Below are 13,339 nucleotides of genomic sequence, written 5' to 3'. Positions count from 1 at the left end.
GCTGTCTGCTGTGTGTGCATCTCTTACATCAGTGTAACCATCCCTGAAGTTTTTAAGTCACCATCCTGTTATTGTAGGGTGTCAGTAATGCATCCCTGGGGACCAGGTTTGGCCTGTCCCTATGCGCTTACATACCACAGCCTGGAATCCAGGCTCGTGGCATCCACGTTCCAGCTCATGGTTTGTGGCATCCATAGTGGTGCCTGGAGCTGCTGCCAGTGACTGAATTGGTCCTCCTGATATCATCATGATGTCAGAAATAACTTTTCTGTCTTTTCCTGGTAGAGAGCAGAGGTGCAGAGCCGTGAAGAAAGCTTGCACAGAAGCATGCTGTTGAGCCCAGACCTGAAGCATGTAATCCAGATAAATTAACGAAGGCACATGTGTAAACCCCTCTCCTGTTCCTTTATTATCAGTGTGTAGATATTATGGATGGCAGGAGGGGTTAATGGAAGCACCACTCCACTGCTCTGTATTCCTTATGAGGGGTGAGCTGTCTTTTTTGGGCTTGGGTTTTTTTTGCTTTATTAACATTAAGGTGAAGTTGAGTTTTTGAAGGTAACTTGATCTGAGGGTGGGTTTGGTGCTCAGAGGTGTTAAATAACCAGTGAAGATAATAAAAATCAGAGTCAATTCTTGCAGCTTTCTAACTGGTTCATGCAGTCAGCAATCCTAGCAAATACAGGGCGCATTCTAACAGATCACACTTCAGAAATGTGAGGTCTTGTGTTTTCCAGCCTTCCTTACTCTGCCTGATACGGACTGAGCCATGAGATAGGTGCGTGGCAGTGCTGTGGCCAGACCTGCAGCATGCTTTGCTCTGTGCAGCTCTGCTGGCTGCAAGGCTGTGGTCACTGGGCAGAGCAGGGTGGGAGCAGGCAGCTGGCTTCTGCTGAGGCAGCATGCTTTGCTGCTCCTTGCCCCAGCTGGGACAGTGCTGGACATCACCTCCATTTCCTTCTGCTCATCTTCAGACAACACCGATGTAACAGATCACTTCTTGCTTCAGCACCAGGATCTTACTGCATTGTGAAGTTGGTATTCCTCACATCCCCCAGCAGGAAGCCGAGCCAGCCTTCTAGCAGTGCTGCCTGAGCTTCTGCTGGAAGTCAGGTAACTGGAACAGTTGAGAAAGGTGTTCCTGTGAGATAAAGCTGCCCTGGGTCACCCATTGGAGATGGCTGCTGCGGCGCTCACATGCAAAGAAGCCCTGCTTCAAAGCGTGTTGTCAAGTCCTGTTTGATTCCTCCTCTCAACTTGTGAAACCAAATTTGGTCTGTTGGACCGTGTTGTTAACAAGAACTAATGAGCTTCCACTGTAACTGTTTCATGTGTAAGAAAATGCTTAAGTAGGAAAAGACATTGAGGAGATATTTCACATAAAAAACGCCACAAACTGATTTCTAAAGGAACTTTGTTACACCACAGTTCAAAAGGAATCAAATCCTTGTTCTTAGATGAAAAATGTAATTTACTCCCAGCTGCAGATAGTGAGTTCCTCATGTCCTGTAGGATATGCAGTGTGGCGGTTTGCAGGATCCTCACAACCAGTGCTGGGTGTTCAGCATGACAAAATAAGCTCTGAATGTTTCTGGCAACCTTCTTTGCACACCTTTCACCAAAGGGACAATAAGGCTGAGGATGAGAAGCTTCGGTAGATGCCACAGCTCTTCATTTGTGCCACCTTTTCTTTCAAGGGAAGATTCTTAATGGATCCCGCTTGATTCAGTATCTTGAGGTACATTGAAGCCACTTGTATCTCAACAAAGAATTTGGAGGTGTGTAAAGAGAAGAGCCTAATCACTTCTGATTTACTTGCTTTGCCTCACAAAACCAGCTGCATACCTCCAAGGAAAGTGCTGTATTTACATAGGAACTCTGGAGGCAGATGAGACCTGGCCTGACTCAACAGAGCAGGTTTGTCTTTAGGAAGGAGGGGTGTTCTTGAGATAGTTTTGACTTGTCGTGGATGTACAAGTTTAACTTCAATAAGGACAAGTTAGCTGGCAGCTTTCAAGATAAGATAAAATGTAGGCTTCTCCTGCCTCTGGCGCTCTTGTTTGAAGGAACATCTGCCAAGCTGTGGTAGCATTTTGTACTGGATCCGTGTTGTGTGTGACCTGGCACAGGAACCCTGCTCCTGCAGCTATGTGCTGTCATGCTGTGGCAGTGCTAAAGACCAGCCCACATAAAGGTCTGCTGGCACAACTGGAGTTACGTAGGCTCACAACTTTGCTAACGGATAAAATGTTTGTCTAGCTACGTGCTTGGGAACTGAAGTGCTGGAAGAGGTAATACAGAACAGGCTTTGTGTCCAGAGGACTTCAAATCATGCTTACATATCTGGTGTAAAGCAAGGAAGTGGTTTGCCAGGAGTGTGCAGCGTGCTTCCCTTCTGCAGGGCAATGGCTGGTTGCACCTAGCGGGTTGGTGCTGGGTGTAGATGTGCCTCAGGTACAGCTGGAGTATTGGGATGCTGCCGTGAAACACTGATTTCTAAGAGCAGAATTGCTTTTTTACCCCCAGGGAGATACGCTGGAAGTTTTATTTCATCTCCCGTGTTTTCTCACAGGCTCACTTTCAAGTCCTGTTTGCACACAGTCTCCCTCCCTTGCCCTGCCACCAGCCCCTCAAGCTGCAGTTAGGTGGATGTGCTGCAGTTCTTATCGAGGTGCCCTGTGAGGTCCCACTGTAACCCCAGGCTCTTCTCACTGCTGCAGCAGGTTGCTATCCTGTTGTTTTTCCACAGATCTGCCTTGTGTTGAAAACAGCGAGCAGTTCTGTGCAGGACTAATAGTGTTGAGTTTCTATACAGTGTGTATTTAATCTAAAGTGGTTGTTCCACTTCTTCTCCTCTCATCCTTTTGTCATTTTGCTCTTTAGCTGGGAAGGACATGGTACGAACCCTGTGCTTTGCCCACAGCCATGACCGTGAGTCTCTGTATTGCTGCTTCTAGCAGAATACTTGCTGCTACCCTTGGCAGAGACAGCAAACTTTGGGGAAAGTACTTGCCTACAGTGAGTCAATTGGAAGCTGATTGAGGCCAGGACCTGCGGTGACAGCAGTGGTGTTGGGGGACACAGAAGGAAGCAGGTGCTTTGATAACTCCCCCTCATGCTGTGGAGCCTCTGGGGAGTTGCTTAAAATCAAGTATTAATTGCCTCTGCACTGGGAGGCATTTAGTGCCTCTGAGTGTCTGCCTCACCTTGCTCACTTATCTTGTAGCGTTTAGTATCTCTGTTTTTAAGATAGGCATCCATGATCAGAACTTAATTATCTTTGAGACTTCTGTTCCTCTGCAAAATGTTTGAGATTTAACAAATGGGAGGGAAGAACAAATGCATGGCTAATGGGGCTGCATGAACCTCGTTTCACTGAGGATCAGACAAAGAAAGGAAAAAAGATATGATGGGAATTTTCTCCCCCCCTTCTTTGACATGACAGAGAACAAAGAACAGAAGACCTTTGGGAGGTTCCAAATCCCTTCATGCTTTGGAGTTAAAGCAGCTGTCTGTTCGTCCAAGCAAGTTGTGTGTCCTTAACTTAGATGCATTCTGCTCCAGCAGGGTAGGGAAATTTCTTACCATGAGCAAGGAGCTCAGTAGGGAACACCTCACTTTTGTCCATAACCATTACAAGTCCTTCCGAGTGGCTGGTTTGGTTGGTTGATTTTCAGTGTCTGTGAATGAGGAAGGCTGGTGTCAGCTCTTCTGTTGTGCATGATGTGTGGGGCTGTTGTATGGGCCTTGCCACAGATTGGTTACGCTTTGGGAGTACTGACCCTGGATCTTTGGCAGCAGGTGAGGAAGACTGAGGTGTGGCTTTCATCTCCAAAAAGCAAGTTAGTTTGGCTGCCCCTGCAGCCAAGTTCTTCAGTTCTGAGGAAATTTGACACAAAACGCCTTATTTACCACATGGGAGTGTACATCATCCTTGCTTCTTGAGCACTCTATAGCTTGGGAGATAAAAGCCTGCTCCTGGTACTCATGGCTTTGATCACCTTCTCCAAGACAACCCACCAAAAGAAATGAGAGCTGAAGCACAAGGAGATGAGTTAGTGAACCTGGGGCAGATGAACCACCTTGGCTCTGTGATAGTGCATAGGCACAGCCTTTCTGTTTGCTCTGCCTCTTAGCTTCTGCTCATCATGTACAGGTGCATGTTTTGTGAGGCCTTGGCAACATGTACTTCAGCATTGGTGAATTAGCCACGTTTTCTTCTCGCTGCTGGAGGCTGGAGTGGCATCATGCGCTGTTCTATTGCTGGCAACAGAGGAGAAGTTAGTGTGAAACTGAGAACGTGGACTTCTGCCATGCCTTGTGAATACGTGAGGCTCAGCTTCCTTGAGTACAAAGCAATCTTGAGCTGCCTCTGCATGTGTGTGTAGAGGGATGCGTGCTTGGAATTTGATTGTGGTGGTGTAGAGCCTTTATTTTACAGAATGAAGCCCAGCTGCACGTATCCTGCCTCGTGTCCTGGGCAGCTTCAGCCTTCTTTAAGTCATGGTTTTTCTTGGACAAGGGGAAGCTGGGCCGAGCATACCATATACCCTTGTACGCACACATCTTCAAAGTCATTTTTAGGTGCTTTAAAGTATATTATCAGAGCAGATAGGATCAGGAGGGGCTGCACGCTTGTTCACCACCAGCACGCTTGGCACAGGGGCGATAAGCTGGCGTGTTTAATGTTGAGGGCGGTGTCTTCCCAGTGAATCCCTGCGGGCTCAGGACTGCGCAGACACCCCTGTCACACCACCTGCACGCCCTCCAGGAGGGGAAAAGCAGCTTGTCGTGCTGCATTGCTGATGAAGATTTTCTATAGGTGTAACTTTGACGTGTGATTTGTTGTAAATCAGCTGATTGCTGCACACTGCTGGGTGCATTGGGTCTCCTAATCCTTTCCGCAGCACAAACAGGTCTTTCAGCTTTGTGCTTCCTGTAATGACAGCACTGTGCTGTAAGGCTTTCACTTTTGAAACTGTATCTGTTCTGTAACCAAACGTTTCCTCGGGTTATGGCTCAGCAAGAGGATGCTGAGGCAGCAGCCAGGAGCAGAGTGGCCCTGGCTGCTGCGGGGCTGCTGCCAGCAGCTTGGCTTCCCCGTCCTCTGCCACACAAACGGGCACCACAGCGGGTTGTACTGCCCAAAATGCAAAGTGATTGACAGCTTCAGGCCCAGCCTGCCAAATACATTGGAGAACTGGAGCTTACCTAAAGAAAATGGCCTGAAATTGACTGCGGCCTCCCTGGTTCTCCTGCAGGGAATGCTTGGTGAGGCCCATCCTCTCAAAGCACACGGAGCCTCCAAAGCTAATGCGAGTTGGGAAGGATAAAAATACTTTTGGGCGTTTTTGCAACTTGATCACCTGAAAGCCTGTAAGGTTATTAGGTAGCTCAGACGCGGCTAATCTTATAAATGTATGACCTCTAGACAGTGTGTGTTCTATTGCAGTGCCCCCTTATTTTCTTCTCCTTGGACCTGTGCAGATTTATCAGCAGACACAAAGAGGGCACGAGGCAAACGGCTTTGCAGCCATGCCTTATAAGCATGTGTGAGCATAAAGTCTGTTACATTTGTTGCTAATTCAGAATGATTGTTTTGCTGCCTTTGCAGAATATTTCCAGCTTCTGTGGTCTCTAGATCATATCCTAGCTTGGCAGTCCAGTATCTGGACTGTACGTTGCATATGATCCCATCTTGAGAAAAACATTAGAGTCTTTTGGAGTAGTTCTAGGGATGTAAGTATTGATGCTAGCTGTGTGAGAGTTCTTGCTTATAGTTGCTTGCAGCAGCCTTGTGCTGCTGCCCTGCTCATCAGTCACTGCTTCAGCCCAGTGACACAGCATTCCATACCACACAAGACTGCTAATGGCAGTCACGTGTTGCTTTGCTCTTTATCAGCCACGACTTTTCTGTTCCTAGACTTTTTTATCCAGTGTACTCTTTCCTTCCTGTTCCCCGGTAGGGCTAAAAACACAAGCGTCTTCCTGCCACGTAGAGGCTTGTTAATTCTGTCTCTGTCCCCCTCCTCTCTCTGTGCTGACCTGTCTGCCCTTTGAGGCAGAGGAAGGCTGCCATTGCTTTGCATTTTAGAAAGACAGAAGCTAACAGCTTAAGCAGTTGTCTCCCTTTGCAAAAGACCGCATGGCCAAGCACCCACTTAGCAGTGGCGGGTCTTGCTGATATGTTCCTTTTAGAGGATTACCTGAGTCAAGCCCGGGGGCTGTGGTTGTTGTGTACTGAGACATCTGAGGGGAAATGGTCTGATATTTGCTGGTGTTATCTTTGAAGTAATCTTCTCACATGTGGATGCATGGGAGAGCTGCAGCAGGCCAAGAGTTGCAAGGATGGCTGCTGTGGGGAGCAGAGGTGAGCTGGGCCTGCTCCTCGCTTCCTTGGCCCATGCTGGTGCCTGCTTGTGGAGGCCCACGCCACTCAGGGCTCTTGAGCTTCTCTGTCTATAAAAAGGAGTGTTCAGGCTTGGAGCTTGGCAATACCGAGCTGTTCACTTGGTGCATATGGTTTTTATCTTTCATTTCTTGAAAGCGCTGCCTTGCTAATTCAAATGTTTCTCCTGCTTAGAACTCTTAAGCGTTACTGACTCGTGTGGCTTACTGTACTGAGTTCTGTTGAGGTTATTCTGGGGAAATATAGGTGTAAAAGAACAGGAAGGAGAGGAAGAGCTGAGAGAGAAAGAATGGAGAAGTTTGTGTGTATGAATCGAGCAGAGCAGTACAGCAGAGCTGAGCTGGGGAGGAGGATGAGGGGTAGCAATGGTGGTGAGAAAGAGGGGGAAGTGGGTAAAAAATCAGTGTGATCCAAGCGAATGGTCTGATCAGAGGGAGAAAGAAGTTGGCATTGTAAAGGCAGGCAGTAGAGCTCTAGGCAGGCAGTTTCTGACTTTCAGCTCGCACCAGTGCGTGGCATGGATTTTTGTATTTCTGTGCTCAAAATCAGGGACTTAATGGGAACCTTTTGCTTGTGTCGAGAAATGAGCCTGGTATGGTGTCTTTAACAGCTTGATACGTGGGGGTTTCGTTTATTTTTTAGCAGCTCATATTTTAAAGAATCTTTCTTCTTTTTGTCAGATTACGTCTACTTTGAAAATTCATCGAGTAACCCGTATTTGATACGAAGAATAGAAGAACTCAATAAGGTAAATGACCTTCATCATTGAATCTCTGATATTAATTGATCTAGTGATTGTTTGATTTGATTGAAGTCAAAATAAATCTCTGGTAGTTAGTAACTTAAAAATACTTCTGTTGTGATCATTCTCTGGGATGCTTTCAGACCTGCTAGATTGTTCTCCCTTGATGGGAAAGGGCAGAGCATCAGCTGCAGGTCGTTCTAAAGGTGATTGTACCCAGCCATGGGGTTCCAGCCCTTCTTCCCCTGTGTGCCATGGTCATGTTCTACATAATAAGTAACAGCTTGGGCAGAGGATGGAGAGCTTTGTCATTTGATATTTCTTAATGGGAACTAACTCAACAAGAAGCCATTATCTGCTTCCTCAGACTTTGTCTTCTTTATTCATCCTTTGGGCCAATGTGTTATTTTATTTGCCTGATTCCATTGGATCTAAAAAGCAGATGTGATGGGTTGTGTGTGGGAAGCCCTCAAACAGTCTTTGATGCTGAAATTTTACCAATTTATCTGAGGTGGAAGTTCTGTGCTGAAGGCATAAAGTGTGACCAAAACGTGCCTTTTTGAGGCTTAATACCAGTGTGTGTTTTACAGGAATGTAACGTTGCTGTTTTGGTGATGAAATTGAATTAACTGATTAAAAATAGGGCATTTTCTTCAGCCATCAGTGATGGGAAGACAGGCCTTCCTAAAAGTTATTTGGAAGAGAAAATGCATCAACATGACAAAGAAACTGAAGTTTAAAGCATCCTTCTTTTCATTGTTGATTGTTTTCCATTAAGGAAGTAATAGGAACTTCCTTTACATGTTCCCCATGGATCCATAGCAGTGTGTTACCAGTACAGGCTGTATTCCATATTTCAGGGTGCAGATATGTTCCCCACTTTGTAGGAAAGTGTGCAGAGGTTTCTTGTGCCCCTTCATGCCCTTTTGTCTCTTTTCTTTTCCTCCCTCTTTTTACCTCTCCTGCCCCAGGTTTGACAAAAGAACGTGTGGTACTTTCATCTTGGTTCTCTCATCTTGGTGCAACTCTTTCCTGAGTTGTGGTTTCTCTGACCTGCTCTTTGGCTTGGGTCTTTCAGGCTGAAATGAGTACTATTTGAGTTGCTGTTTTTACTGAGTGTCAACCAAACCTAGGTGACTAACTGAAATGGATGATTCTACTTTGTTAACACACAGCTACAAGATGACTCCTGCATTTGTATTTCATCACAATTTAAAAGTTCTAGTTTATAAAAAATTCTACATGCTCTGCACCAAAAACTGGGAGGATGTGAGTGGAAATATGCATATATATATATTCTGTTGTCTTTTTTTCCTGTGTGTATATGTTTTATAATAAGAGAGCAACCTTTTCCTCTATTTGCATGTTAGCAGCAAGCGTGTATTTCAGTTCTGCTTTTTGTTTCCTTGTGAACAGATTGCAGGTCCACTGTCTGTCTTTTTTTTTTTGGAGGCTTCCAGTGGGGGAATTCATATCTCAGTCTTCTAGTTTCTTATCTGTGCCATCACTCTGGTTTTCAAGGGCTCTTCAATAGCAGGATACAACTCTTTTACGTTGCATTTTCATTATTTATTGGTTTATTTTAGAAACAATAGGTTGGCTGGGTCTGTTACAAAGCAGTAGGTGTGCTTCCTTTAGTTTGCCTAAAGCCGGTTCCGCAGTTCAGCAGTTATCATCGTACAAGAAAATCATCACCTATCTTGTTTTTAGACTTTAAAAGAAAAAATCCCAAGTCATTCAAACATTTGAACTTCTCTGTATACTGTTCCTGGTGTACAGTCTGTGGCAGGATGCAGCTTCCTTTGTTCTCCTTTTGGAATGATTGTGGTGGTCATTCTTTATCTCAGCAGCCCTGAAAGGGAAAGGAAACCTATGGAAGTCATTTTGTGAGAGCAATAACAACTGGGTTCTTTCTTGCTTTTCTGCTGTCCTGCTGAGTTTGGACAACAGCCTAAACTTCCATTCTGTTGTTGTGTTTCACAGTGAATCTTGTTAGGATTTTAAAAATGCTTTCGTGTTCTGCTAAATGCAGGCATTGCCCCCGAAAAGTAGCCATGTGGTGTGCTGTAACTGCAGGTAAGTGACTTGTCACCCCTTAAAAAACCTGTAGCTGCTTAAAGTGGCAATCCTGCAGAAACAGTTAGGAGTGAAGGGCCGTCCCCACTTCCCTACTCCAGAATGGATCACACTGGAGAGAGTGTTTCAGATAGGCTGCCCAGCTGAAGGGTGCTGGATGGTGATCCTGTGCAGCCCTTGTGGCAAAATTCCTGGCAGTTTCTGAAGTGTTCTAGTTCTGTGCATGCAGTTCACGTTTTGAATTGTGTTCTTTTTTTTTTCTTTTTCAGACTGCCAATGGAAACGTGGAAGCAAAGGTGGTGTGTTTCTACAGAAGAAGAGACATTTCAAGTACACTTATTGTATTGGCAGATAAACATGCAAGTAAGCTTGTTTGTGCTCATGTTGCTTCTGTGCAAAATTTCCAAACTAGGGTAGAATTTTGTTGCAATTATAAATATTGTCATTTTAAAACGTAATTTCCCTGTATTCACCTTAAGCAAATTGCATTGCTGGTTTGGCTGACTTCTTTTTCGCTGCCGTACTTCCTTAAAACCTTGATTGGGTACAGCTTAGTTATCATGGTGGGGGAGCATAAGTTTGGGGCTGAATAAAATCAGTTGGGACTGAATAAAGGCATCTTATTGGCTTCCTGAAAGTGGATTTCCTAACTTCTGAAACGAGAGAGAAAATATTCTTTCTTGTATTACTTCTCCAGGCGCTGTTTGTAAAGCAAAACAAAACAACAGTAACAAAAAACCCACTTTGCTTTAAAGAGTAAGTCAAATAGCCTGGTCCTAGGAAATCAGCTTTTGAAATGTGGCCAACTTGAAACTTGGCTAGCAGGAGTTGTCTTTAAATTTCAATGTTAGTCGTGTGTATATATATATATTTTATATATATATATTTATTTGAAACACACACACACATATATATATATATATATATTTTTTGAGTTGATATAGATTTCCTCTGAATGTGCTGAGTAAATAAATTTTAAAGCACTGGGTTTTAGGACATTCTATCTCTATTTTGGATAGCTCAGCTCCTTTTGTTAGGAAAAAAACAATGTCTAGGCTTGAGACTTGAACGTTTAAAACTTTTTTTTTTTAAGTACTATCTGTAATTTCTGCTTTTTTCAAAATGAATAAGGAATGTCATGATACTTAATACAGTTCAGAGTTCCTGCTACCCTAGCTTGGCCTCCTCTTCTTGTATGTATTGACTTTATTATTTTACAGAGCATTGTGTTAATTTACTCCATGTACACTGTCAAGATGGGACTTGTGAGACAGCTGAGCAGAGATGGAAGTTTCTTTCTAAACAAGAACTTAGTGTCACAACTCTTCTACTATAGAAGCAGTTTGAGAATACTGACATGTGCATACAAAGATAGTGTGTATCGTTCATGTGTTTGCCCATGTAAACCTGTAAGGATTGCAAGGACATTCAGTTCAAAAAACAAATCGACAACAGCAAAAGGAATAACAGAAGCTGCTGTAGATGTGTGCATTCTGAACTTGGGAAGGGAAGAGCATGGTGCGTTCCTCTGCTTTCAAGAGGAGTATCCATCCCATGTGTAGGGAAGAAACAGTGCAACGTATCACATGATGTGTGATGTAGCACATTTAATTAGAGTCCTTGCAACCTGTTTGATTCCACTGTAGTTACCAGTGGGGATCAGATTTACATTCACTACACCTTCGTCTGCCAGCTCAGCATCCCTCCCATCTCATCCTTGCTAGGTAATGGAAGCAGCATTAATTAAAATGGTGCCAACACAAACATGTTGAAAGTGTGGGGATGTAAGCAGGCACAGTAAATAAATTGATTGGGATTGTAAATAATGGAGTATGTGAGATGTATAGCTCAGATTGCTAAAATTTAGCAAGAAGTATGGGCAGCCTTATCAGTCCTTCTATTTCCAGGCTCTCCCATGGGCACAGAGATGAGGAAGAATGACCAATCTGATCTGGGCATGTCATAATTATGATTTGGCTGCTGAGTACCTTTGTCTTTTAATGTGCTTCATAACAGATGTACGAGTAGACTGTGATGTGTATATAGTATGGATCTGGCTGGGTTGTGGGGGGATTCATTATGTCTGGTATTTAGTTGTGGCAATGAATTTAGTGTCTGCAGGTGTTCCCAGCACTGTAAGCTGTTGGGGAATAATGCATCAAAACTAGCCCCTTTTTGATGAATACAAATATTTTCTGTTCTATATTCAAGTCCACATAAATCCCTCTGTTGCACTAGTAAAACTGTGCATTGGGAAAAGTCATGTGGCGTTGAGTTGAGATTTAGCTGTGCTGCAAAGCTGTGGCAGCAGGCAAAGCTTTTCTGCTATCTCTTCAGTGCAGCTCTATTCATTTTTTCCAAGAATACTGAAGCTTAATAGGAGCTTTGCCATGAACAACATGACTATTGATTCCTTGGTCTGCGCCTCACTTGACTAGATTTAGTACAGGAAGCAGGTAGGAACGATTCAAAGACATGTGAGTCTGAGGCTGAAAATGAAAAACCTTCCTTTCAACTCTCATAAATGCTCTTTCAGCTTGCAAAGACTGATTTCTTGTAGAGATTGAAAAGGAAGGGGTTTTTTAACGTAAACAAACAATTCATTGTTCATTTCCATATCTGTTTGAAAGACAAAAAGAATATTCTATACGATAATTCCAGCAATAGAGTTTCTGAGGCTCCTTCTTACTGTAAACTTCTTTAGTCACTACAGTTTTTCCTTTTGGTGCAGGATAAGATTTCTGCTCAATGACTTCCATTTACACAGATGTGCTGTTGTCTGGATTCTGTTCTTCAGGAGGGAGAAGAGAGTATAATTATGCTTTTTGGGCAGCACTTCTTTACTCTGAAAAAAAATTACACCCCGTGAGATGTAATGAAATGCAATGCTGCGGATGTTAAGATTCTAGTAGAGACACTCAAGGCTGTCACTGGCTTTGAGTTCGTTTCCATAAAGTCTCCTGTTGCCTCATTTTGATGCATTTGCAGTAGATGTACGTATCTGCATCGCTGATCTTTTAACTGCCTTTGTTCAGCTGATTAATGGAGCTTTCTGACTGCAGACATTCCTGGATTCGCAGTCTTAGGTGAAGATGCCTTCATTTTAGGCCTACTCTTGAGATCAGTGCAGTGAGATAACCAAATAGTGGGAAAATATGTGTATTCTGTAGTACTGTTTCTCTCAATGCAGGAAGGAAAGAGGTGGGATTGTGAAAGGAATGTTGTGAAGTTATATTTTTAATAGAAAATTATGCTCTTATGCTTCAGCTGTACAATCCATCAGATATTTGGAAATCCGAGGATGCAGTATTTTCTCATAGTTCTTTATAAAGAAGAGAAATGAGTAGGAAGCAGCTTGTTCTGTAGTTTATTATTGTGAACGAGTACCTGATGTATGCAACCGGATCCCGGGATTTGATCTGTCATCTTCCTATTTTTATCACACGATATCAAACTTGTCTAGGCTGCCCCATAAATCTTTCAGCTTTGTAATGGCTTCCATACATTGCTGGCACTTTCTATTCATAAGCCTCTTTAATCACCTCGCAAATTATTCTCGGGAATTTCTCTGCCTGATTGTGAAATGAACCTGCTTCGCCAGTAGGAGTCTATTTAATGCTCTTGCCCAAAGACTTTGTAGTGCTTTAAGGTAGAATATTGCATGCAGGCAAAATTACAGGCAGAACCTGATAGAAGAGAACCGCGCTCTGTGTTTTATTGTTTATTCCTCAAGCCACAATTGGATGCTGTGACTGTATTTTCTCCCTATAGTTTCTTCTGTAATTAAGTAATTATTTCTAACAGCAGGAACGGGACCTCCTGTCCTCCCTCCTAACCACCCACCCTGGCTGGCTCCAGTTACGTGCTCTCCGTCTTGCAGCAACAGTTCTTTCACTTCATTCAAAATATTTGCCCTGATTGTGAAACCACAACGTTGGTAGTTGGAGAGGCATTTAGCTGGTGCAAACCGAATGGCACGGGCAGCGCTTGGCAGCCTTATGGTCAGCTTTCATCAGCTGGTGTTTGGGCGCCAGGCACGCATGGCAGCGTGCTTTTCAAAGTGCTGAATCTTCTAAAAATAAACATCTCCCAGTGATGAGGTGTCATTACTC

At 43.8% G+C, this 13,339-nt stretch overlaps 1 protein-coding gene across 6 annotated transcripts in view; it reads left to right on the top strand.

Annotated features, from left to right (window-relative positions):
• Positions 1-13,339, top strand: part of MTA1 (metastasis associated 1) — a 70,137-nt gene that overhangs the window by 3,319 nt on the left and 53,479 nt on the right. For 5 of the 6 annotated variants that reach the window (XM_052666662.1, XM_052666661.1, XM_052666659.1 and 2 more), the window contains exons 2-3: positions 7,090-7,157; positions 9,497-9,590. In XM_052666662.1, the coding sequence (XP_052522622.1) occupies positions 7,090-7,157; positions 9,497-9,590 (162 nt within the window). Of the gene's footprint in view, positions 1-6,333; positions 6,371-7,089; positions 7,158-9,496; positions 9,591-13,339 lie in introns of those variants that run through there. The other variant, XM_052666660.1, reaches the window with a different exon arrangement.

Source organism: Tympanuchus pallidicinctus, unplaced genomic scaffold, assembly GCF_026119805.1.
Source record: "Tympanuchus pallidicinctus isolate F22 unplaced genomic scaffold, pur_lepc_1.0 scaffold7, whole genome shotgun sequence".
Lineage (NCBI taxonomy): Eukaryota > Metazoa > Chordata > Aves > Galliformes > Phasianidae > Tympanuchus > Tympanuchus pallidicinctus.
This window is presented reverse-complemented; position numbering and strand designations above follow the sequence as displayed.